This window comes from Manis pentadactyla, chromosome 11 (genome assembly GCF_030020395.1).
Source record: "Manis pentadactyla isolate mManPen7 chromosome 11, mManPen7.hap1, whole genome shotgun sequence".
Lineage (NCBI taxonomy): Eukaryota > Metazoa > Chordata > Mammalia > Pholidota > Manidae > Manis > Manis pentadactyla.
The window spans coordinates 92,824,859-92,852,415 of record NC_080029.1 but is presented as its reverse complement, the minus strand read 5'-3'; the positions used below and the strand labels follow the sequence as shown (position 1 = coordinate 92,852,415).

Genomic DNA, 27,557 nt, shown 5'->3' with positions numbered 1-27,557 from the left:
CTGGGGGCAGGGGAATATATTTCATGCCCTCTCAAGGTCCCCTAGGTTCAAGGATACTGTCATTCTCTGGGGAGGGCCTGCAACGTCCATGCTGCCATGGAAACGCGCCGCCGTGTTCCTTTTTCTTACGTGGGGCGGGGCACTCTGCCTCAGGCACCTATCATCCATAGAGTTTCTTGAGTGACGGGCAGCAGCAGCGAATGGGCCAGCCAATACTGCGTGACGCGACGGGAAAAGGGGGAGTTCGCGGCCGGTGGCGGCGGTGGTGACGGTGGCGACCTGGGCATCGAGCTGGAGGGACCTGGGGAGCGTGCAGAGACCTCTAGCCCGAGCGAGAGGGACCTCCAGCCGGGATGCCTGGTACTGTTTGAAGAAAACTGGGGGCTCAGTCAGCTCTGAAGGCGTGGGTTTCGGGTCTGAGGGCCTGGCTGACCGGAGGGGGCGGGGTGGCAAGCATGGCGGCGGTGACGGGGAAAGGGTTGGAGGGCCCAGCAGAGGGGGTGGGGAAGCAGTTGCTAGGAAGGCTGGGTGGTCGTGAGGAAGCGTGAAGGGCTGTGGGGGTCTGGCTAACACAGACCACAAAAGGAGACTTTTGGGGGTATGTAGAGGAGCCAGAAGAACGTAAGAAGAGTTGTGGGGGATGGAAAAAGAGGCGGGGAGAGAAGAGGTTAGGAAGGAGGGGAAAGGGTGTCTACAGGAAGGTGTTGGACAAAAAAGGCAGAGAGGGATAGGCAGGCTGATTGTAAATAACGAGGAAATCGGACCCTAAGAGGTATGATAGGAGAGGGCAATTATAAACATAATGCTCTAACTGGTAGAGTCCTAGAATGGTCCCCTTTCCCAGCTCTTGTACTTCCGCTCCATTATTTAAGCTCAGTCTGAAGGAGGAAAGCTAGTAGGTTACACAGAACTCATCTTTTGTTAATTCCATTCCAGGGGAGCAGATGGACCCTACAGGAAGTCAGTTGGATTCCGATTTCTCTCAGCAAGACACTCCTTGCCTGATAATTGAAGATTCTCAGCCTGAAAGTCAGGTTCCAGAAGATGATTCTGGTTCTCACTTCGGTATGCTATCTCGACACCTTCCTAATCTACAGACACACAAAGAGAGCCCTGTGTTGGTGAGTAGTATCTTGTTTGGAAATGATTGAGCAGTTTTTTTTTTTTTTTTCCCTAATCTAGACCAATCAGTAAACCTAGGTACTTAGGAGATCACTGTCTCTTGGATAAAGTTGGTTGGAAAAATGAATTCAACAGGTTCACAGAAAGTATGTCTCATTTTGGGTTATTTCATATATAGGAGGGATATTATGTCTGTACATTTTCTAGGATGTTGTGTCCAATCCTGAACAAACAGCTGGAGAAGAACAAGGAGATAGTAACAGTGGGTTCAGTGAACATCTGAAAGAAAACAAAGCTGCAGGTGAGGTGTTTTTTCACAAGGGTGCTCTTGTTGGAGCTGGGTGGATTTAAACAATGCGGTTGTAGTGAATGCATGTAAGGAAGTTTATCACTGTATCTGGTGCATGGTAGGCACACAAAATGTTGGTATTCTAGTATAGATGATTTGAGTGGCGTCTGCATTCCTGAATTTGTATTGAAGTTTGGTTGCATGTCTTTTGTGCTAATATCCAGTTGTTTTTTCAGACCCTGTGGCTTCTTCTCATTTGGACACATGTGGTTCTATCAGTCAGGTCATTGAACAGTTACCTCAGCCAAACAGGACAAGCAGGTATACTAGTGATTAAAGTTATTTATTTACATTTATTAGTGGATCAGTTCTTTTAGCTGTACCTATTGCCTCATCCCAAACATAAAGGGGTTAATCTTTTTTTTTATTTTTTATGAATTAGTGAGTGGGATTTGAGGAATGTATTTAGTTAGTATCATATTAGTATAGGTAGCTGGAATCTTTTGTGAAGGTAGTAGCATTTTTTACACCTACATGATTTTAAATTTTGATCTATTTGGGATGTGAAACAAAATAAACATTACTCATTTATAGCATAGATATGACTTATTAGTGGAGAAAAAAATCATCAAAAAAAAACTTAAATATATTATTGAAACTGTAAGGTGTGCTTTCCACCTTACAATCAAAGACCCTCACCAGTTTTAGATCCAGAATGTTGAATTCATACCTGTTGTCTATGTAAGTCTTTACATTGTCCATTAATTGAGTTTATCCTCTATATTAGGCACTAGATTGGGTGTTTGATAAATGCTTCTATTTAATTTCATCCTTAAAAGTAGCTGTACAGTAAAGACATCAAATTACTTCCATTAAGTGGAGGACAAAACTGGTGGGTGAAGAAGTTAAATAACTTGCTGTAGAATACATTGCTAGTAAGTGGTGGAGCTGGACTTGGAGTCCTTCTAATTCAAGTGCCTCCTCTTTCTTATTTATTTATTTTTTGAAATAAAGTTGATAAACAATGTCTTACTTTTTTTTTACTACTCAGTGTTTCTCAGTCTTCTTCTCAAATTCTTCTAATATCAAAAGAGAATGTAAGCAACTAAAGGGGAGATAGGAGAATGTTAGTTTGAGGTGGTGAAAGACTATAGTTTTATCTCAAAAACAAGTTTTTTTGGTGTGCTATTTAATACTTACTGTTTGCACATAATTTTTTTCTTTCAAATCATCAATTGGATGCTATAGAACAACTTGCAAATTGGTGGGCTTATTTTGGCCTATGGGTGGGTTTTATTTGGCCCACACAAGGTTGTAAAATATATTTGAATTAATGGATAGAATTTAAAAATGGGGAAGTTTCACATTAAACTTGGATTTGCAGTTCAGAAGTCAGCTTTTGTATTATTGGCAACAGTTGGCTGGAGCTGTGGGTAGTAGCCAACCTCTGCTTAGATAGGGTATGAATGCTATGGTCTGTAATAGTCCCTACAATTCATTAATATACTTGGACACCCAGGCCAGGTGTTCTTTAGTTATTTGTTACAGTGCTTGTGCTTTTGTTCTTAATACCCAGCCACTTCACTCATTTATGATACCTTGTTTTCTTTCTGTAGGCATTTAAGTTTATAATAACTCTAGGAACATATGCCAGGCTTATCTATATTTTTGTGGCTTAGCATTTGATTGGAAGCAGTGGGGACAGGAATTATGCATACCTCTCATTATAAATGAAGCAGTGCTGTTTGAAAAATCCCATGCTTTTTCTTTTCCCTTTTTGCATCAAAGTGTTGCTCTCTGTCTAAGAAAATCTTGAGTGCTTATATTTAATAAATGTGCAGGCACTGTGGCAGTTGTTTTTAACGAGGGGTTAGCTTGCTTTGCTTTCTGTAGGCATTTAAGTTTATGATAACTCTTTAAGAACATGTGCCAGGCTTATCTATATTTTTGTAGTTCAACATCCTAGTTTGAAGCAGTGGGGACATGAAGTGTGCATACCTCTCACTGTAATGAGGAATATTATCTAAACTATAAATATGAATTTGTAAATGAAGCAGTACTGTTTGAGAAGTCCCATGCTACTAATTTTCCCTTTTTGCAATGTGATGCTCTTTGGGAAAAAAGCCTTGAATGCGTACATTCAATAAATGTGCAGGCACCATGGCAGGTGTTTTAAAGACTTTTTGCCATCATGGAGCTTATAATTTAATAGGAAGACAGATGTTAAATCATTACATAAATAGCTATTCAGTTAACAATTGTGTTCATTGCAAATAGGGAGAAAATAGAATATATAACCTAATCTGGAGGATAGGGGAAAGCTATGAGGAATATGATCTAAACTATAAATATGAATTTGTTAGGCATAGTTGAAGAGCTGGAGAGAAGCGTGGCATGTGAGAGGAGGAGCTTTCTAGAGAAAGGGAACTGCATGTGCAAAGACCATGAAGCTGGAAAGAATTTGGGGTTGTTTGCAAAAGGATGAAAGCTCTTCAGTACACATGTATATTGATCTCCTTGTATTGTCTTTATTCATTAAAGAAGATATTTTGAAAAAGCTGATTGTGAACCAACTCTGCGCAAAGTCCAAAAAATTCTTCCAATTTCATCTAGTGTCCTATAGGTGTAAATTGATGGTCCTAAACATGGAGCATCCTAAAATATAATACAGAAGAAATACAGATTTTATATTTCTCTTTTAAACATTTTTAAAAATCGAGGTGGTGTAGATTCATATGCAATTATAAGAAATACAGAGTGATCCTTTGTGTACTTTGCCCAGCTATCCCCAGTGGTAACGTTTTGTAAAACTGTAGTATGATATCACAACCAGAATATCAATATTGATAAAATCCACCTGATTTATTCAGATTTCCCTGGTTTTACTTGTGTGTATGTAAATTTTTTATAGTTAATCACCTGTGTAAGTTTGTGTATCCACCACTGTGGTCAAGATACTGAACAGTTCCAGTACCACAAGGAACACAGTACCCTAGTGTTGCCCTTTTATAACCATGCCCACCTCCCTCTCCCTCACCTGAACCCCTGGCAGTCATTAAATAAGACTGTCCTCCATTTGTAAAACTTTGTCATCTTAAAGTGTTCCTAAAAATGGGATCATATGGTATGAAACCTTTTGGGATTGGCTTTTTCCAGTCAACATAACTCTTGGGATATCTGTCCAAGTTGTTTAATGTTTCAATCGTTCATTCCTTTTTATTGCCAAGTAGTGTGCCGTGATAAGGGTGTACCACAGTTTGTTTAACCATTCACCTGTTGAAGGAAATCTGGGTTGATTCTGGTTTTTGGCTCTTAAAAATCTGGTATGAACGTTTATGCAGAAGTTTTTATGTGAACATAAGTCTTCATATCTCTAGGATAAATGGCCAGATGGGCAGTTGCTGGGTTGTATGGTAATTGCATGTTAGTTTTTAAAAAAACTGCCACACTGTTTTCTAGAGTGGCTATGTTTATAGTCCTACTAGCAATGTGTGAAAGATCCAATTTCTCTCCATTCTCACCAGCATTTGGTGGTGTCACTTTTTTATTTTAACCATTCTGATAAGTATGTAGTAATATTTCATTGTGGTTTTAATTTGCAGTTCCCTAATGGCTAATGACGTTGAATATCTTTTCATGTACTTATTTGCCATCTGTACATCCTTTTCAAGGAAATGTCTGTTCATGTCTTTTTTGCCTACTGTCTAACTGGATTGTTTGTTTTTATTGTGTTTTGAGAATTTGTTGTATATTATCGATACTAGTTCTGTGTAGGACATGTGGAGTGCAAATATTTTTTCCCATTCTGTAGCTTCTCTTTTCAGCTCCTTGAGAGGGTTTTTTCCAGAGCAGGTGTTTAATTTTGAGATAAAATCTGTTAAATATTTTTAATAATATAAATACATCGTTTATTTTGAAAAGAGCTTGTAATGAGAAGCATAGTATCCTTTCCCATTTTTAGTCCCCTTTCACAGAGGAAACCCTCTTTTAAGTATTTGTGTTTTTACTTCTTTGGTAGATTATATTCCTAGCTCTTAATACTGTTGTAAAACTAAGTAACACTTATACTGCCATTTCTTATTTTCAATTAAGACATGAGTTCCATTATGAAAGATGAAGATTTAACTCACAACTACACTCTCCTAATTTTTTATAGTAATAATTTTAGTTCTTTTTCTGACTACTTTTGTACTTCTAAATAATAGAGTTAAATCTTTGTTTTCTTTTTCCATCAGCTTTAGACAGAGGAGAAAAGTTCAGTGTTAGTACTACTATTTGTCTGTAATCTGATTTATTTCAAGCCTTTTCTAATCATTCTACAAATATTTATTAAGTATTTTCTATATGCCAAGCACTGTTAAGTTTCGGATATCCAAAGTGATCAGAAGAGATAATCCTAGACTGTAATGTAGTTTACATTCTTATTTGGGATAAAGCAGTACATGATAAATAAGTAAGATAAATAGTATGTTAGACACTGGTAAGTGCTGAAGAGAAAAATCAGAAAAAGGGGATAGGAAATAGCAAAGGAGTTGGAAGTTTAGATAAGGTCGCTTAGGGAATGCTGCACTGTTACATTTCATTAAAAGTCTTAAGTGATCTCTGTTATCTGGGATAAGTGCAGTCTGTGCATAGAGAACAGCAGTTGCAAAGGCACTGAGGCATGAGTGTACCTGGATTATTTGAGGAATGGCAAGGAGGTTAGCAAGGCTGAAGTGGAGTGATTGAGAGGAGTGGGAGAAGAAAAGTAAATGGAATCAGAATATGTAAGGCCTATGGGTCACTGTGAAGAATCTGGCTGTCACACTTTGTGAGATAGGAGGGCATGTAAGGATTCTGAGCAGAGGAATGATATGATCTAACTTAGATCTTAACAGGATCACTCTGACTGCTGAATCAAGAATATACTGAAGGGTGTACAATTTTTATTCATTGATTATACTTTGATAAAGTTGAGAAACAATAAAAAAATAAAATAGGCTATTTAAATAAATTAAAAAAAAAAGACTGAAGGGGTAGCAAGGACAGAGGCAGAAGACCAACTAGGAGACTTGAAATAATGTGGCAGAGTGACTGGTCACAGTAGAAGTGGATGAGGAGTGGTGAGATTCTGGATTTTTGAAAATAGGATTCAAAGACAGATTGGATGTGGTGTATGAGAGAAAGGAAGGAGGTAACAGTGATTCGTGGTTTTGGTTTGAGAACCAGAAGAATGGAGTTGCTATTTAATTGAGATGGAAAAGACTGCAGGAGGAGGTCAGTTTTAAGACATGTTGAAGTTGATCTGCCTTATCAATAACCAGTTGTAGGCAACTGATGATGTATAAATCTGGAGCTCAGGAGGAAGGTTTAAGCTGGAGATTTAAAATGCAGAGTCATAAGCATTTATTTGATCTTCAAAGCCATGAGTGGATAAGATCAGTAAGGAGGGGAGTGTATGTGGGGAAGATGTCTAAGAACTCACTGAGCCTACCAGCATTTAGAGGTCGGGGACTTGAAGAAAAACCACTAAAACAGACTGAGAAGAGCTAAGGTGTGTGTTGTGTGCAGTCTTTCACTCCTATCTACTTTCTGTTCTGTTCGCTCTTGGATTTTCTTTCCCTGTATTTTCAAGATCAGGTATATGGCTTTCCCAGTTTATTTTTGCGAAAATCTTTACTTAGTCCTGCCTTGGGTCATGGTCCCCAACTTTGCAAATTTATATTTTCACCTTTTAATGCTTTATTAAAGTTATGCTTAATAGTCTTTGTATGAAATACTGAATGTGTAGAAAGTTACAAGGAAGTCAAAAATGTCACCTATAATTCTGCCACCCAGAGGCTAATGTGTGTAAACATTTTGACATATTTTCCCTCCTTTTTTTCTTTTGTGCACTTGATTTACATAGTTGACATGTGGAAAGTAAAAGTTAATTTGTTTGCTGACCTTTTTGCATAACAACATGACCATATTTCACATGACAATTAAAATTCTTAATATTTTTCCTGAATTTTTTATTTTAAAAGTTTACCCACAGAAGAAAGGGTAGTACACATTTGTTCTCCCTCTGCATGTGTATACATACATATATATATATATATACACCTTTTTGGGAGACTGGGTCATCTAAAACTAAGTTGCAGACATTGTGACTCTCTTTAAATAATTGAGCATTCATCCCTTAAGAATAATCCATTATCCTATATAATAATACCTTTATCATACCTAGTAAAATATTGTATAATGCCTAATAATAGAGTTTATATTCATATTTTCCCAATTTTGTCAAAGATGTCATATACATATATGTGCAATATTTTTCTATCCTTGCTCATATCCTTTCAGAGAAAGATAAAATTCAAGTATTTTTGTTCCTTTATTCTGTTAAATATTTATATTGCTTATTCTACAGTGTTTTGAGTTGTTAACCCTTTAGGAGCTTTCTGTAGAAAGTAGCACTATGGTATGAGGTGTTTTACTTTTTCAAATTTGCTTAAAATGTGCTTGGTTTATAAGGAGTAATGATAAAATTCAGAGAGTGCTTTGAACAAAGTGTCCCAGCCTCTTTGGGAACCCATGATTGTGTCTTTCTGCCGTGTAGCGTTTTGGGGCCGTCAGTGGAATCTGCTCCTCCTGTGGGGGAAGAGGAAGAAGAAGAGGTGCAAGAGAAGAAGGAGGAAAAGGAAGATGATACCACACACTCCCTTGGTGCTGAAGGTAGCTTTACTCCTCTTTCAGGAGAGTAGATTTCTAAGTCCCTTCTCCTTTTTATCAGGTTATAGATTTCTCATCATTAAATTGAGGACAGTCTTTAAGAAATTTGCTAGTCGCCCGAGATATTCCACCTAACTTGGTGTTTAGGAATTTGTAGCTCATGACGTAGTTCCCTTTCTGCATATTAACTTTTCCTCCTCTTGTATACATTTGTTTTTCAAATATTTTTGGGATGTGTGCCTGTGGGGTAGAAGTATAATCTGAATTGCTGTGTGTGTGTGTGTATGGTTTATGTACATATTCAGAAAGTAGACATAGTCTATCTATATTAGGTGCTTGCAAGGTTTTGTAGTGTACAATGTTTTTGCTTCAGTACACTTTTTCCCCTTCACTTTTAGAGCTTTTATTCTTCATTTTAGTTTGAAAAGTTTTGGGGGGCAGAGTTTTGATGTGAAGAAGGACTTAACATGAATGACCGTTTTGCTAAGGGATATTACCGTGCACAGTGCCTAATATTGTGGGATGATACCTAATTTCTTGGGGTTTTGTTTCTAGATCCTGCCTCATCACAGTTGGGCTTTGGAGTTCTGGAACTCTCCCAGAGCCAGGATGTTGAAGAACATACTGTGTCATATGAAGTAGACAAAGAGCCTCTACAGTCAGTAACCACCAACTCTGGTTATGCTAGGCTATCTGATATGGATGCTAATACTGGTATGAAACATGTTTTTGGCAATTGGAGCTGCCCCAATTATAAATATAAAATATAATTTTATTTTTCCCAAATATAATTCCCAAATATAAAAAATATAAAAGGGCAATATAAGCATTTCCCTTTCATTCTAGAGCTAGTTCTTCTTTTCCTGGAACATTGTATAGTAATCTAAATCAATACAATCTTAATACAGTAAGGTTGCACAGTTAGGTGTCAGGCAGGTGAGTTGAGGCTTGCAGATTAAGGTTTCTTATAAGTGAGTTACTGGTTGGTTTCCTTTGTGGAATGATACCTGTGTATATTTTCGAATTGGACTTTTTTCTACTAAAAAATCTTTGCTTTTAAAATATTTGAAAGTGCTTCTAGTACTTTGAAAAATTAAATATCTCCTTCCTGTCTTCTCAAAATTCAAGTAATTAAGCATGAAGACCAGGCCAATGAAGGTATTCCCATGGCAGAACAAGCCAGCAAGGATGTCGTCATGGCAGCACAGCGTAGCAAGGATGTACATGTGGTAGAAGAGCAAAATCCACCACCTACAAGGTAAACCATGTTCTTCCCAGAAAGTATTTTTGTGCAGCTGCTGTAGGTTTATACTCATTTCTCTTGGCCAGATGGACACATTTTTAGAAATTGCTGGTCCCCCCCTACCCCTTGTAACTAATGGCATATTTCTGGTCCAGTGGAAACATTATTTATGAATTCTCATTGTGTCTTCATCTTATCTTTAGGCATATTACAAAGCCATCTCATTGATGCTATAACTATAAGCATGACTCCTTAATCTTTGGTTGCCACTCCTCTTTTCTAATCTTTGTCAAGACACTGTCTCTCTGTGGGAGGTATTCCTAGCCTTTCTAGTGTTATGAGGGTCACATGAATATTATATTTGAAAATCTGCTTTTTCTATACTTGAGCATCCACATTTTTTTTGGTCCTCAGGTATCCTGCATCTTCTAGTTATGGTATAGATGCAGGAAGACATTCTTTTCCCAAGTCCTTTAGGCCTTAGTTTGGTGTGAATTGGGAGATATTCTTCTGCTGTACTTGTGGCAGTTGTATACAAAACTACGGTACCTCTGGTCAACATCAAGTTTGGATTTGTCAGAGGGAAGGTGGGATGCTTCCAGTTTGGGGGAGGAGATGAGTAAATATTAGTATTGTTTTGTTACTTTAGTAGACATGGTAATAGGGTCTTGGACAAATTTTAGGCTTTTCTTTGTTGTGCTCTAGCTATGTTTGCTATCCTGTTTACTCTGGGGGAATGGTAGAGTAGGTGAACCTCATAAGTCTCTGGAAAAGGGCCAGAAGTGAGTGTCATACATGTGGTGTGGTGTGAAGTGGTACTGGTGTGAAGGAGTCTTTGTTTGGGGCTTAGGTTGATTAAAATGGAAAATGTAGCAGAAGATAATGTACGTTGCAATAGTTCAGAGCGTGATTTACACCCTAACCCTTTTCATGGAAGTGCATTGCTAGGACTGGTATTATGGTCTGCATCAGAATTCTTTATGCATGTCTAGGTAATAGCGTATGTAACATAAATCCCTAAATCACTCATCAGAAATATGGGGCAGCATACTGTTTAGCAGTGAGCAGAGTTGCAAAACAGGCATTTCTTCTGTTTGAGAGACTGAGACAGGCTTTGAAATGGGCTGAGTGCTTTATATCATAAAGGGTAGCTTATTTCACTTTCAATAAATAGTTATGTAGACTAAAGCTCCTGGAATTTTAAAATACAAAACAGGAAAGGCTTCTTAGTTCAAAGGTGAGAGCATTTGAATATAGCAACTTTTTCTCCTGGTGGTATAAATTTCCTAGGTCAGAGGACATGCCTTCTAATCCCAAAGTATCTCTTGCTGCAATGGAAACAAAAGAACGAATATCTGCTCAAGAGCTTCTGGAAGGTGGACTACAGATTCAGCAGTCACCAGAGCCTGAGGTTTTGTCAACTCAGGAAGACTTGTTTGACCAGAGCAATAAAACAGGTACAAAGAGTAATTAGTTGCTGTAGCTACTCTTCTCCAAAGATCTAAGCTTTTATTTCTTGTCTGAGGTTACTGTTTCAGTTAGAAGGTACTTTATAAGCATACATACTTTTTTGTGATATGGAAGGAATTTCTAGTTGATTAATGAGAAGAGTTTTCTGGGAATGATTGCTATTTACATTTTAACAGTTTTTTCTCTTTTTTAGAAATGGCGATATAGAGAAATAATAGTAATGATATAGTAAATATTATGGATAGAGTAGCTATTTCTGTCATCATAGGTCTTCAAATCTTAAATGTCGTGGTAATTAAGTGTAAGTTCTTCTTATTGTTATGGGTAACAGTCCATCTGTTCATCTACCAGAAATAGGAAATTAGGATGTAGCAGAAAGAACGTAAAACTTAGAAGAGTAGAGTGGCATTTGTTTCACAATTTTTTAACCCCCTCCAATTCCCCATTCTGCAACCACACAAAGCCAGAACGCTTTAGTAATAACCAGCAAAATATAATGAATTGGTTGTAGGGAGGGAAGAAGAGAAGCTTATATTCCTTTACTATGCTCTGAGGGTCACCGGTCTTTTTTGGCCCCTCACTAAAGCTGTAAGGTTTTATTTAAGAAATTCCTTTATATTGGGATTAATACAGCTGATACTCCATCTATTTATTGCTGAGGACATGGGACTAACAAGACTCTTCATAGTATAAATCAGTAATGACTACTCATATGTCCTTTTACTAATGTGTTAGTATTTTCTGTCTCCTTTGAGGATGTCTAGGTTCTAACCGTGAAGTTTGCTGCATTCAAATCATCAGGTGTCATATGCATTGTTTTGACTTCTCCCATCTGCATCATGGCATTAGCTTTACTTCACCTTAGGTAGACCTTTGAATAAAAGGCTTACATGCTGTTTTATAATAGAAGCTTCACAAGAAAGAAGGATAGCCAAGCAGAGGTATAAGGATTCTGGCTTTTCCTCTTCATGCTTTGATCATGACAGAAAGGACTAAGGAATTTGTCCACTCTTTATTAAGGAAACCCATAATTTAGCAGTGAGGCGGGTGTTTAATGGTTACTCGAGATTTGTGTTAGTGTTGCAGTCCATGCATTGCATTGCACTACAATTAGAAAACAGCTTCTGCCCTCTTGGAACATGGTTGGAAATATAAATATTACTCTTTTTGTAGTACTAGTTATTTTTTTCACAATTCAGTAATGTCAATCTGAGAAGTAACTGCAACTAGAATTTTTTTTTCTCTTCTGTAGCTTCTGATGGTTGCTCTACTCCTTCAAGGGAAGAGGGTGGATGTTCTCTGGCTTCTACACCTGCCACCACTCTGCACCTCTTGCAGCTCTCTGGTCAGAGGTCCCTTGTTCAGGAGAGTCTTTCCACGTAAGTAAGCAAGCCTAAAATAGCTCCGCCAAGGAAACGTGTGCCTGAGGGTCTTGAACTAAGGTAGAGTTAAAAGCGTCTGCTAGTCCAGAATTGTTTTTGAAACTCTAGGCTTTAGAATTTTGGGGGTAAGAACTTTGTGGAATTACCGTAGGCATGTAGATCTGCTTTCCCATTGGGAGGTTTTATAATAGTAACCCAAAGGTTGCACTAGGAAGAAACTGCCTGGTTATTTAGAGACTAAAATACATCCAAAACAAGTATTCTGGTCCTCCATTTGACTAGGAGTTCCTTTCATTTAACAGCATAGGGGTGGAAAATAGGTTATATTAGAGTTGACAATAGTTGCATTTCTCTCCGTTATAGCAAAGAGGTTTGCTTTTTTTTTTTTTAAGTGCATGATCTTTCTGATACTAAGCAAGAAATGGAGTATTTTTATGTCTTAAGTGTGCATATACATTTATTTTTTAGCACTTCCTCATCCTGCTTTTCAGTCATGATGTCCTTGTGTCTGATCATTTTTTCTTATAATCATATGGTTTTACCCTTTAAAAAAAATTCTTCTACCTTTGGATATGTTTGGTGTGAGAAATAGGTATTGTAATGTTACTTATGGCTCTTCACCAGTCTCAGGTAGCTATTTGAGAGAGATGCTAATAAGATTTATCTGAATGACTCAAGTATTTTTGCTATTAAAAGGTAAAACAAATTCAAAACTGTGGCTGTGGTAAATTAACCTGTGATTCTCTCTTTATATAAAGGAATTCCTCAGATCTTGTTGCTCCTTCCCCTGATGCTTTCCGATCTACCCCTTTTATCGTTCCTAGCAGTCCCACAGAGCAAGAAGAGAGAAAAGGTGAGCTCTCTAGATCTGTCTGTTAATCTCAGATTAGAAGAGGAGCAGCACTTCTGCCTTGCAGAATGAACTGTTACCTTCTCTTTCAGAACACTGTGACCCAAACTGTTTAGTAGGACTCACGTCTGTCTAACCTTAGGGTTTGGCTTAATGTGATGTGTGCCTCAGTTCTTTGCTCTCTCAGCACTGATTCTTCTAAGAATTGTGTATTGTTGACTTAATTAAAAAAAAAAGACCTTTAAGGGAAAATTTTTATAGTTTTAAAAGCAAATCAGTATAGTGAAGAAAGAACTGGATTTATTATAATGGCCTGGTAGTTTCCAGCAATATGTTAATGTGTTGATGAGAGGGAACCAGAAATTGTTTTTTGTTCTTTTATAGGTGATTTTTGTTATTATCAAAGAATTTTCAGCTGAAGAGTGTCTAGGACTAGGTTTTGGAAATTTTGACTTCATTCACTTCTTCCTTTGAGGATCTAGTGATTCACATTACTTTTATTTACAAGAAAGTTTTCCTTTTTACTTAATTTGTCTTGTCATCTAAACTTCTTTTGCTTTGTGCTTGTCTCCTATCCAGCTATTCAAGATATTTCTAAATTCCAGCTGCTTCTGCAAAGCCTTTTCCAATAACTTCCATGATTTTCTCCTTTTCATTCTTTCACATACCAGTAATGGTACTAGCTAATATTTATTGAGCACTTAGTGTATACCAGGTACTGTTTTGTGTGCTTCTTTGTAGTTCTAGGTACTTCTCTCTGTTAATTGAATCCTCACAATAATCCTAACAAGTAGTAGGTGTCATTTTTTATCTTCATTTTGCAGATGAGGAAGTGGAGGCACAGAAAGATTACACAACTAATAATTCATAGAGACAGGATTTGAACTCAGGCAGCTGCCTCCACAGTCTTTGCTCTTATCTGTTGTTTCTATGCTTCCTGTGATATTCTGCTCCTGAATGATGTAAATATTTATCTGTTGTTTCTATGCTTCCTGTGATATTCCTGCTCCTGAATGATGTAAATATAGAAATATTATATATAAAAAAACATTGTTTTCTAAGTGTAATTTGCCCATGACAGAATTTAATCTTAGATTTTCTTTTGCCACATTGTTTGTATATGGCTGTTTCTCTTGAGATCAGTTATAGGTATCCAAATAGACTAATGATTTTCTAAGCATAATGTGATTAAGTGGTATCTTCAGTAAAAAATAAAAGTGAATCCTGTTAATACAAGTCAAGTTTGGTTTATACTTAGAACTGTTTCTTCTATCTGTAGTGTAAAAACATTGAGGATTTGTAAAAATAATTGTATTAAAAATACTTTCTCTCTGGTTGAAAATACAGTACTTAGTATAGAAAGTTTGGAAACTATATAGGAAAGTAATAAGAAAATAAAAATTGCCTGTGATAACACAATCCAGATACAGTTAGTATTTGGATATATTTCCTTTCAGAATGTTTTCTGTGTGTAGGTATAAATAAGTAACTTTACACAGTTGGGGTCATGTTATGTGTATGACTCTGTTCTTTTTTCATGTAACATTTTCCTTTGTCAGTTGTCTTTTAGATTTAATTCATATGTGCATAACTGTGGGTCTGTGTATGCTGTTTGTATTTATTTATTTTTTGCTAAGGTTATTAACCTAAAGTCTTTTTATATATAGTGCTTAGAACAGCCGATCCTAATAAGTGCTTTGTCATGGTGAGAAAAATCAAAAGATACAGTGAAAATACTTAACACAGCTGTGGTAGTGTATAAGGGTCTCGGGCACAGATCTGGAATCTTGCATTATATTGGAATGTGGGTTGAGGTCAACCTAAGTAGTATAGGCAGAGGGTGGATGGGAGGTAACTGGCAGCATCAATGTGGATTGTAGGGAAAAACTTGGTGGTATAAGTAGTTTGTGAGAGTGGTCTAGAGGAAGCCTGTTTGAGTGAGGTGGTAAGAAAGAAGGAGTATGGTTGATGAATTAAATGCCTATCTGCCTCTGAGGAAGATCCTCTTAGCCTGTAGGTGGGGAGTATACTATGGGAAAGGAATAGTTTGTGTGTATGTGTGTTACCCTCCTGAGCAGTTTGTCGTAGGATTAGTGTCTTGTACTTAGTTATTTGATGAATTAATGCTGATTGGCATTGATAGATTTTTTTTTCTTCTTCTCTGTATTTGTTCTGGCATTTTTCTGCACTTGGCAGTGTTAATGCAAGTATAGTGAGTTCATAAATAATAGCTATTTATTTAGAGTGATGAACAAGTTCACTGCCTTTCAAGGCCCATGGCAGAGTATATATGATGGTTAAATTAGGTTCCGTTAATCTAGGCATTGCTATGCAAAATGTGAAAACCTGAGCTAATCAGGAAAGGGACTCAGAGGAGCCAAATTAATTTAACATTTCATATGGATGGGTGGGTATCCCTAGATGAACCCCATTTTAATTTATATGTGAGTATTTTAGGAGTGTGGACTTCCCTTGTCCCAGAGGAAAAAAGTATTGGTAGATTTCTAGGACTCAATCTACTATTGATCTATCAGCTTTTCTGAAACATTACGTCACTATTTTTTTAGGAATGTGTATTTCTGTAACACAATTGTCATTAATGGTATTGAAACATGAGTAGTATTGATGAATGCTTATTTCTTGATTTGTTTTTCCTGTTTTAAACCAGATGAGCCAATGGACATGTCAGTGTTCTCTGAAGGAGGACAGTCTTTTCAAGAGAAACTCCAAGATGATGAACCAGTGGAGAAAGAAAACCCACTTCTGCCCCCTGAGCCCACTGTTTCACCACAGGTCTCCACACCAGTATCTCAGAGCACACCGGCCTTCACTCCTGGGTCACTTCCTATCCCATCCCAGCCTGAGTTTTCTCATGTGAGTATTTTAGAAGGAGTTTTTTCCTGCTAATATCTTTTATTTAAAAAACAACTTTATTAGAAATGCAAATTAAAACCACAATGAGATATCACCTCACACCAGTTAGGATGGCCACCATTCAAAAGACAAACAACAACAAATGTTGGTGAGGATGTGGAGAAAGGGGAACCCTCCTACACTCATGGTGGGAATATAAATTAGTTCAACCATTGTGGAAAGCAGTATGGCGGTTCCTCAAAATAGATAGACTGTTTGACCCAGGAATTCCACTCCTAGGAATTTACCCTAAGAATGCAGGAGCCCAGTTTGAGAAAGACATATGTACCCCTATGTTTATCGCAGCACTATTTACAATAGTCAAGAAATGGAAGCAACCTAAGTGTCCATCAAAAGATGCATGGATAAAGAAGATGTGGTACATATACACAATGGAATATTATTCAGCCATAAGAAGAAAACAATTCCTATTATTTGCAACAACATGGATGGAGCTGGAGGGGATTATGCTCAGTGAAGTATGCCAGGCGGAGAAAGACAAGTACCAGATGATCACACTCATCTGTGGAGTATAAGAACAAAGCAAAAACTGAAGGAACAAAACAGCAGCAGACTCACAGAACCCAAGAATGGACTAACAGTTATCAAAGGGAAAGGGACTGGGGAGGATGGGTGGGAAGAGAGGGATAAGGCAGAAAAGGGGCATTACGATTAGCTCACATAACATGGTGGGGGTATGGGGAAGGCAGTACAGCACAGAGAAGACAAGTAATGATTCTACAACATCTTACTACGCTGATGGACAGTGACTGTAATGGGGTATGTGGTTGGGGACTTGATAATGGGAGGAATCTAATAACCACAGTGTTGCTCATGTAAGTGTATATTAATGATAAATGAATGAATGAATAGTTAATGAACCAAACCTGTGCTGTCTGATGTGTTTGCCATTACCACATGTGAATATTTTAATTAATTAATTAATTAATTAAAACTTTAATTAATTAAAATTAAATATAATTAAAAATTCAGTTTCTCAGTTACACTGGCTACATTTCAAGTGCTTAATAACCATGTGGATAGTGGCTACCTTATTGGATAGAGCAGATTTAGAACATTTCCATCATTACAGAAAGTTCTAGACAGTATTGGAAACAGAAAAGATCAAGACGGATTAAAAAAAAAAGCCAGATCTGACTGTTTATTATCTACAAGAGGTATACTTTAAAGATAAAGATATACCATACAAATGTCATAAAACAGACATCAAGGCAAAGAGTATTAATAGAGATAAATAGGAATTTTTCAAAATGCAAAATACTCAGCAGGAAATCATAGTTATAAATGCTTATATACCTATAAATGTTTATATGTTAAAAAAAAATCTTTAAAAGTATAATTTCTAAACCATAACATTCACTCATTTTAAGTGTATAGTTTAGTAATATTTTAGTAAATTTACAGAGTTGGGCAACTGTCATCACGATTTAGTTTTCACATTTCTGGAGTCTCCTAACATCTTGATGTACTATTTAAGTTTTGTACTATGTCTTTAAACTTTTTGAAAATGTTACTGTAAGATTGAAAGGGGACGTAATCATTATTCTAACTTAATGCAACTACTACTGTCATTTTTGTCTTTCCACTTGCCTACTTTGTAAAAAATATAATAAAATTTTTTATAGTGAACATAACTTTAACTTTTTTCTAGTTAACATTGCATCATAATGATTTTCATTGTTAAATCATCTTCATACTAAGTCCATACAAGTTCTTTCAAAACTTGTGTAATATTTCTGTCAGCAGTATCATAATTTAATTAATCATTCCTATACCAAGGGCATCAAGATGATTTTTACTTTTCAAATGAGAAGTTAGTTTCTTCTAAAAGCAAAGGAACAGTAACACATCTCATTTGAATAATTAAAAATTTTTAAACTAAAAAAAAATTCATTTGTAGTGAATTGAAGAATCCTTAACTAAATCTCAGTTACTATATGTTCAGTCTAAATGCCTATTCTAGTAAAACCTTATGTGGGGGAATTATTTTAGTGTTACTGGGAGCACTTCTTTTAGGCCTTTCAGTATGCAGGTGTTGCAACAAAAGTTTATATTTCAAAATGAATAGTAATGAAATATACCACAAATTTAGTGTGGAGGAGGTAGTAGGAAGAAAGAAATTTAATTGTTTTCTGGATTTTAAAACTTGTGCATTTTTTTGGAAATTCTATTTTATGTAAATTATTAGAAATGATTTGGTGGAGTGGTTAAGAATAAGAACATGAGAGTCAGAATTTCTTAGACTTACTCCTAGCTCTGCCTTTATAGCCTTTGCAACCAATTGAAACTGAGCCTCAGTTTCCTCATCAAGTCAAATGGGGATTTGATACTGCCTACCTCACAGGGTAGTTGTGAAGGTTAAAAGAGTTTATATATATGAACTGTATTTTCAATTCCTTAAGCTCTTTGTTACCTTTCTAACTGTATTAAAATTGTATTTCCATATATTCTTCAAAAAATTTTTTTAGCTATTTCCCCATCTTCCCAGTATAGTTACATCATAATTTTGTTTAAATCATTACTGAGTTTACATTGTCAGGAACACTATTATTATAAAAAGTATTCACAGCAAGCAGAGTCTGTGGAATATTATGGTTACCTTTTTATGTTTTGCCTAATGTCTTGTTTTCTCTGGAATTGGTAAATGTCTTTCTTGTTTCGTTTCCTCATTACATCAACCCTAGGCTCCCTACCAGTTGTAAAAAACTCCTTTCGATATACCTAGGAGTCTGGTGAAACCTCTCGTGTAGCCTCCTGAGTTCTAATCTATATTGTTGCCTTCTGTGCATGCTACATAACTGTCACCTCCCTTTCGCTGTAGTCCATGGAGATTGTCCTTAACTGTCTTTGTGTTGAATTCTTCTTTGGTTCAATGTCTTCTTGCTGCTTGCTCCCCGATTTTGGTGAAGGACATTCTTTAGCAGTATACTCTCTACTCATACTTAATTCATAGTTTGTTAGGAGTATAGAATGCTACATTGGAAATAATTTTCCTTAAAACTTTTGAAGGCATTGCATTGCTCCACTGTCTTCAAACTTCCAGTGTTGCTTTTGAGAAATGTGTGGCCAGTCTGATTCTGATCTTCAGTATGTGAGCTGTTCTATTCCTTACTAGAATCTTGTAGGATTTTCTCTTCGTCCCCAGTGTTCTGAAATTTCCAGACCCTTGGCATAGGTCTGTTTGCATTGTATTGGACAGATGGTAAGCCCTCTTAATCTGGAAACTTAGTTTCAGTTCAGGGACACTTAATTTCTTTCCTTTCTGTTTTTAAGCCTGTTTGGATGTTGAAACTCCTTGAGCAGCCCTGTCATTTTCTTATTTTGTCTTCTAGTTGCCCTCTGTGTTTTTGTTCAACTTTCTGGGTGATTCTCTCCACTAGCTTTTTTTTTTAAACAGCTTTATTGAGATGTGATTCATACATTATATTGTTCACCCTTTCAAAGTGTAAAATACAGTGGCTTTTAGTATGTTCACAAAGTTGTGTAGTTATTCACCACAATCTAATTTTAGAACTTTTCTTCACTTGCCCACCAAAGACCCCTGTCCGTTAATAGTTACTCCTATTTCTTCCCTCCTCATCCTTAATCAACCACTATTCTACTTTGTGTCTGTAGATTTGCCTCTTCTGGACATTTCTTGTAATATGTGGCCTTTTGTGATTGACTTCTTTCATTTAGCATAAAGTTTTCTCAGTTTCACGCATGTTATGATGTATCAGAACTTCATCCTTTTTATTCTGAATAATGGTATGTATATGCCTACATTGTGTGTGTGTGTGTGTGTATACACACACCACATTTTATTCATTTACCAGTTGATGGACATTAGGGTTGTTTTCCCTTTTTGGCTATTGTGAATAATGCTGCTATGTATATTTGTGCACAGGTTTTTGTGTGATGTATGTTTTTATTTCCCTCATATATACCATCGTCTAACTTGCCTCTGAGTTAATAATTTCTACTTCTGGGTATTTAATAAACTTTCTTTTCTCTGAATGTTCTCCTTTTTTCTACACAATAGCATTTTGTCTTGTGTTATGGGTATGCTATCTTTTTATTACTGTGTTATTATTAGCTCTCTAAAGAGCTTAGTAATAGTTTTTTTGGTTTTTGGGGGGGAAGTAGTCACTGTTTTTTTAAATAGATTTTAGGTTTGATAATTTTGATGTTTGATTTTCAAATTAGAGGCTTTCTTCAAGTATATGTTAATCCTTGATTGTCTATTTTGAGTGAAATATCAGAAAACTGATTAGAAGTTCTCAGCTGGTGATTGGTGCTTGTTGTTTCTGGAATTCACCATAGTGTGATCTGTTGGGTCATTTTGTGGGTCCTCTAATGTTACTATCATGATTTGTCTCAGCTTGGTTAGATTCCTCCCCAAAATGTCTAATCTCCTGTCTGTTGGCTGCCATTGTTCTAGAAGTCGATTGATGGAAGAGGGCTGGGGGGTGTCGAGAAGCACATATAGGTTCAATATTACATTCAATATGTAAATTTTTATTTAGTTCCCTGTTTTCAATATGGTGCTTTTTGATAACTGTCTCTTGTCCTCCAGGTCAGGGACACTCGATTTTACTCTCCTTAGGGCAGAAGAGGGTCAGGGAGAGAGGATTTGAGGTTGAACTACTTCTTAAATAGATTTCCAATCCATCCTCCTTCTGTTTTTAGCTCCACCCTCACCACTACTAACAGAGTTACCTGGCACTGCTGCCAAGTCCTGATTCTTTTTTTGGGCTTGATGGCTCTGTGGTATAATTTGGATTGCTTCTTGGCCTTCTTTACTGCTGGCTTAGGAATTCAGCATTCACTAGTTTGCTAGGTAGATGACCACTCTTCCAAAATTTTGCTGCAATTACCTTCTGTTCTCTTTTTCTTGAAAATTCATGCTTTAGAAAAAATCCCTTTACCTTTGCTTAGTGGGATTTTGGAAAAGAATTAAAGTAAATGTGTGTATTAAATACACCATTTTTTTTTTTGGAAGTTCTAGATTTTTTTTCATTGTGTATCAAACTCCTTACATGTTACTCTTTTTGTTTTTTCTTTCATTTGGAGAGATTTTTTAAAAATTAAAGTATCATTGATATGCGGTCTTACGAAAGTTTCACATGAGCAACATTGTGGTTACAACATTCACTCATATTATCATATCCCCCTCACCAACACCCCATTGCAGTCACTCTCCACCAGCATAGTTAAGATGCTAGAGTCACTACTTGTCTTCTCTGCTTACACGTTATTTTTAATGGCTAACCTTTGCACATCTGTTATTCTGCACCTTAGTTACTGGAGTCCAATTCGACCTAATTTTGATGTTTTAAGATTTAAATATTTTATGAGATAATTATTAATCAAGAGATAAAGGTAATTTTATATATCTATTATTTCTTTCTTAATACATATGTTAATTGCATAGCGTCTTTGACTCTTCACTAGATATAAGGGATGGGGATAGGATTAGTAGAATATAGTTTGATATTTAACACTTTTCTTATTCTTTATATACATGTAAATTTTGGGGATGACAAATAAGATTATTGATGATTGTATGAATGACTCTAATACTCTGTATATGAGACCAGTTTTTGACTGGCTGGATACTCTGGATTTAGGTCTGTACTGAATCTAGACTTAAAGGTGGACTCATACTCAGCATAAACCTGACAGTTCTCTGGCAGTATTTATCCAGAGCCCTGAGGGCATTTTGTTCACTTAGCTTGGTTATTCTAACTAGTCCTCCATGGAACCTCAACACTGGATTATCAGGAGCCAGACACTTGGAGGCTAGATCCAGGTAGTCTTTAGAAATATAGCTTGTTGTTAGGCTGGTTAGCCCCTAAAATTGTACTCTGGCTGATGGAAATACTACATATATTGAAAAAAATTCTGTTAAAAAAATCACGTCAGTATTTATCTTGATAATGCTTAAAAGGTATTCATAATGGGGGACAAGTGCTTAATGAATATGGGGTTTCCTTTTGGAGTGATGAAAATGTTTTTGAACTAGATAGAGGTGGTTGCACAATATTGTTCACTTAAAAGTGGTTAATTTTATGTTATATGAGTTTCACTTTAAAGAAAAGTATTGTTTTATTAGTGATATTTTAATCTATGAACCTTTGTAAGATGACTTACTTTTTGCAACAAGAAAAAAATACATATTTCTTGTAGAGGATGTATTATATACAGGTAAATGAAAATAAGATCAGTTATCCTACTTTAGAAATAACTACTCAACAATTTTCATGGTTTATGTTTGTTAACTTAAAAATACATGAAAATTATGTTAAAATGGATAAAAACTACAGTAAAATATATATTCACTTTTATTACTAAAATAGAAACCTCTATTTAATGCATAGTTTAAATGTTTTCCTGTATCTTTTAATACTCATCTACAGTTTATATAGATACAGTCCATCATGTGGGTGTATCATAATTTTTAATCAATCTCCTATCACTTAAGATATTTCATATCATTTCCTATTCTAAATAATTTAGCACTGAACAGTATTGTAGCTAAATCTCAAAGTACTTACATAAAATAATTTCCAAGAAATGGAATTATTGGGCTGTTGCAAAGTTTCAAGGCTGTTGTATATTGTCATATTGCCATTTAGAAATGTTGAACCAATTTATACTCAGTCATGCCAGAGTGTATAGGAGCAGGCACAAATTCATGACTTTTTATAATCTGGAAGGATAAACAGTAACATCAGACTTTGAAATACCAGAAGTTATAGAATATGCAGAATGTTTGGCAACCTATTTTGAGTTTTTCTTCCCTTAAAAATCATAGAAAATGTGTGTCTTACCAACTAAGTCTTGAGTTTTATATTTATAGCATTCATACTGGGCAAAATAACAAACTTAATGTAAATTCTTGCATGAAAGCATATCTAAGCTTTGAGTTATTTTTCTCTTTTTTAAAAAATTTAGACATTATTTACATAAAGGCTATAATACATAAAGTACATAAATGCATTTTAAGTGTATAGTTTGATGAGTTTTGGTGGTCATAACACAATGTGTAAACATCACCAACATCAAAGTGTAGAACAGCTTCTTCACCCCAAAAGGTATTTTCATAGTCCTTTGCAGTGGATTTCTCTTCATCACCCCTCATCCCCTCTTGCACCCTAGGCAACCACTCACCGGCTTTCTGTCACTGTAGTTTTGCTTTTTTGAGAATTTCATATAATTAGAATTATAAAGTATATATGGTCTTCTATTATTGAGTCCTTTAGTTTAGCATATTTTTGAGATTCATTTATATTGTTGCATGTATTAATATTTTATTCCTTTTCATTGAGTACTATCAGTTGAATGTTGGGTTCCCTCCAGGTTATGGCTATTATGAATAATACTGCTATAGACATTTGCATACACATCTTTGTATAGACATAAGATTTTATTTCTCTTGGGTTTAAGCATACAAGTACTATTTCTGAGTCATATGGTAATGTATGTTCAACTTATAAGATACTGTCATACTGTTCTCTGAAGTGGCTGTATACTTTGCATTCCCACAGCAATGTATGAGAGTTGCAGTTGTTTTCACATCCTAAGCAACAGGATGTAGTCTTTTTTTAACTTCACTACCTGTGTTGGTATGTAGTGGTATCTGTTGACTAATAATATTGAAGTTTTGGATGTTAACATCTGCTTTATGTATGCTAGCATATTTTGAAATAGTGGGAAGCAAAATAAGTATATATTCCCACTTTGTGAGAACTGCAGTGGGCTTTGTAGGCATTTGTTCAAATGACTCCTGTGTAATTGAGGGCCCATCATATATATGACATGATTTTAGTAGTTTGGTGATGTACAAGTTAAATTTAAGTGTCTTCCTACCCTTAAAAGGGTAAGTTAATACTTTCAGGTTTTTGATAGGATTATGCTTATTGTATATCAATGATACACAAGAGAAGCATTAAACAGAGTGACTTGTGTAGATGAAAAGACTCATAATTATGAGGTTTGTATTTCTGAGATTATGGTCCTAGAATTCTCTAATTCTTGAATAGTTTAATATTTCTTTAATAATCAAATTCGATTCAGAAATTTTAGATTGATTCAGGGATCAGATATAAAAGATATATGATTATGAACAAGTGATAATTTGTGTCTTTTTGTTCTTCCTTAGGACATTTTCATTCCATCTCCAAGTTTGGAAGAACAATCAAATGATGGAAAGAAAGGTGGAGATTTACATAGTTCATCTTTGACTGTTGAGTGTTCTAAAACTTTAGAGACTGAACCAAAGAACTCCACGGAGGATCTTGGGCTGTCTTTGACAGGAGATTCTTGTAAGTTGATGCTTTCTACAAGTGAGTGTAGTCAGTCCCCAAAGATGGAGAGCATGAGTTCTCACAGGATTGGTCAAGATGGAGAAAACACACAGATTGAAGATACTGAACCCTTGTCTCCTGTCCTCAATTCTAAACTTGTTCCTGCTGAAAATGATAGTATCCTGCTAAATCCAGCACAAGATGGCCAAGTAGAACTGAATCAGAATGATGATAAAACAAAGGGAGAAGACACAGAAACCAGAGACGACATTAGTATTTTAGACCCTGGTTGCAAAGGCAGAGAAGAGACTGTAGCAGAAGATGTTTGTATTGATCTCACTTGTGATTCAGGAAGTCAGGCAGTTCCTTCTCCAGCTACTCGATCTGAAGCACTCTCTAGTGTGTTAGATCAGGAGGAAGCTTTGGAAATTAAAGAACATCATCCAGAGGAGGGGTCTTTAGGGTCTGAGGTGGAAGAAATCCCTGAGACTCCTTGTGAAAGCCAAGAAGAGGAGCCCAAAGAAGAAAATACAGGGAGCATCCCATTGCACCTTTCTCTGACTGAAACTCAGTCCCAAGGGTTGTGTCTTCCAAAGGAAATCCCAAAACAAGAATGCCATGAAACTATGGAAGTTGAAACCAGTGTAATAAGTATTGATTCTCCCCAGAAGCTTCCAGTACTTGACCAAGAATTGGAGCATAAGGATCAGGAAGCATGGGAAGAAGCTACTTCAGAGGACTCAAGTGTTGTCATTGTAGATGTGAAGGAACCATCTCCCAGAGTTGATGTTTCTTCTGAACCTTTAGAGGGAGTGGAGAAATGCTCAGATTCCCAGTCATGGGAAGATGATGCTCCAGAAATAGAACCATGTGCTGAGAATAGAGCAGATATCCAGGAAGAAAAGAGTATGGAATATGAAGGAGATCTGAAAACAGTGACTGCAGAACAGGAGCCTGTAGAAGCACACTCTCCACAGCCTCTCTTGACTTTAGTGAGAGCAGAGGATGCTCCCAGACCTGACCAGGAGATTCAGCAGACCCAACCTCAAGAGAAAACAGATAACTCATCAACAGCAGATTCAAAAATAGCTAATGTAAAGCAGCCGGGCTCAGGTGTAGAGGACCAGCAGCTGGAGAAGGCCTCAGCCCATCCCTCACAAAGCTTCTGTGAAAGCTCTAGTGGTGAGTGTGATTGTAAATTGTTCTGTCTTTCCAACCAAATTTTAATTTGGAATGGGATTTGGGAGGGAACTTTATGCTTACATCAGAGCTGAAGATTAACTTGGAATTATGTTTATGAACAGCCAATAAGAGTTGGGGAATTTAAAATTTTGGGTTGCATTTTTCTTTTGTGGCTGTAATTATTTGTGGAATCAGACATCATTTGAGGTTTATCAGCTGTATAACTCAGGAGTAATCAACATGAATTTTATAAGTATTTAGAAATTGTACCAATCTGGTGATTTCTACTCAAGTCCCAACCTTGCTCCATATTTTTATATTTTGACTGTTGCCTTAAAGTACAAGGATCTTATTTTGATTACTGTACTTAGTAAAATCATATTCAGCACTCTGTTAATGAGTGTGCTGTTACTGGTTGTTTCCTGTTTATGGCCGTTAAGTGGTTTCTACATTTGGTTCAACATATATACATCATAAACCTTGAACTGGAAAGGATACTGATTTGTATCTTCTACCTAATTTATGAAGTCCAGAATGAAAATATAGATTACTTTTTGAAATAACAGAATATTACATATGACATTAGCTGAAAAGAATTCAAACTTCCTAAATGCCCAAAGTTAGTATAATTTAAAAACAAACTCTAAAAGTGAAAACAGAATACACGCTTAAGAAAACAAGCCTCTAGGGATATAGAAATAAGAAACAGTATTTGGGCACCATCAATCATAGCTCTTAGTATGGGTGATCATACCTTTCAGTGTTCCTGGAACAGGAAAGCTAGTTATGTTTTGTGCTCTAGCTCTAACCTTTGTTGGCTTACTTTATGTAATATCATCCTAATTGGCCGTTAATGTCATGACAGACATTTAGAGTAGACTGTTAATGCGTGTTGTTCTTCAATATAGAAATTTTTATTTTTAATCAGATGGCTTTTAATCAGTTGTAGAAAGTGACCAGTTCTTTTCTTAAAAACAAAAGAAGAAAAAATGGATTTTAGATTGTAACAGAAAATTAGAAGTTAGAGAGATCTTCTTGATATGGGATTTCAGTACTGCTTTGGATAATGGAATTCTCTTAAGTCCTTAATAGTAAGGACAAACTAAACTCCCCACTCAGATGGTTTGACAATTGGTATTGTTTCCTTTGTTCATTCATGTCTTTTTTGGTATGCTGGTATACAATAGGATAGCCCTTGATAATCTGGGAAAGCAAGAAGGGATTTGATCATTTAAATAACATAGGCTTGCTAAATGTTAGAAAAGGAGTTGAATATGTGGAAAATTGCAGTAAATTTGAAAGGATAAAATATTTTCCAGGATTTGGTGATAATTTGACTAGATTGGTAGTGTCTTTCAGATGAGTGAACACAAAAGCAGAGAAGTAGGAAAGCATTTGGAAGACTGAGTTGGAAGCTTTATGAACATGATTAAAATAAGACTAGAAAAGTAGGCTGCTACTAGTTAATTGAGTGCTGACTGAAGAGTTAGTTAGGTATTTATTTTCTAGCAGAAACCTTGAAGTTTTTCATCAGGAGCTAACATGTTCAAAGTCATGTTTTATAGGAAGGTTGCTTTGATTTGCATGCGCCCAAAGATTTGGGGGTTGGAGAAAGGGGGAAACTTCAGGCAGAGAAAGTAATTGATAGGCTGTTGTAATAATCCAGGAATGAGGCATTGAAGACCAGAAAAAAGTAGTGGTAGTGTTCTCTGTAAAAGACCCACTTTTTCATTAAGTTGCAGTGATGTGGTTAGATCATGTGTTAAAATAGCTTTTTGTTAGTTTTACCTAGTACTTGTAAGATAAATTCTAGCCGGAATAAGCAGGCAAAGAGAGGGAACAAAGGGCCAGGTACTTTATTTAAATACCCCTGGGTGATGTTCTCCGTGGCCTGGGTACTACAGGCCGGAGAAGTCACACCCGGTTAAGGAGGTGGGGCGCTTATAAGGGATTAGGAGGGGGAGGAGTGGGCAAACTATCTTAGGGGGGTATTGAGAGGTATGATTGGCTAAAGGTGACATAATAGTCAACTAGAAACTTTTTTCCTTCCAAGAGGGAGGAGGCTGACATCCGGGTCTTGGCACATCAGGATGGAATTCAGGAA

General features: G+C 36.3%; 1 protein-coding gene across 4 annotated transcripts in view; it reads left to right on the top strand.

The window, feature by feature from the left end:
* Positions 1 to 213: 213 nt before the first annotated feature.
* The window catches only part of TP53BP1 (tumor protein p53 binding protein 1), an 87,230-nt gene continuing 59,886 nt past the window's right edge, over positions 214 to 27,557 (top strand). For all 4 annotated transcript variants that reach the window (XM_036923619.2, XM_036923620.2, XM_036923618.2 and 1 more), the window contains exons 1-12: positions 214 to 360; positions 937 to 1,121; positions 1,330 to 1,423; positions 1,648 to 1,732; positions 7,992 to 8,107; positions 8,660 to 8,818; positions 9,233 to 9,362; positions 10,638 to 10,804; positions 12,070 to 12,196; positions 12,958 to 13,052; positions 15,718 to 15,923; positions 24,127 to 25,453. In XM_036923619.2, the coding sequence (XP_036779514.2) occupies positions 354 to 360; positions 937 to 1,121; positions 1,330 to 1,423; positions 1,648 to 1,732; positions 7,992 to 8,107; positions 8,660 to 8,818; positions 9,233 to 9,362; positions 10,638 to 10,804; positions 12,070 to 12,196; positions 12,958 to 13,052; positions 15,718 to 15,923; positions 24,127 to 25,453 (2,698 nt within the window). In that variant the 5' untranslated portion in view covers positions 214 to 353. The remainder of the gene's footprint in view (positions 361 to 936; positions 1,122 to 1,329; positions 1,424 to 1,647; positions 1,733 to 7,991; positions 8,108 to 8,659; positions 8,819 to 9,232; positions 9,363 to 10,637; positions 10,805 to 12,069; positions 12,197 to 12,957; positions 13,053 to 15,717; positions 15,924 to 24,126; positions 25,454 to 27,557) is intronic.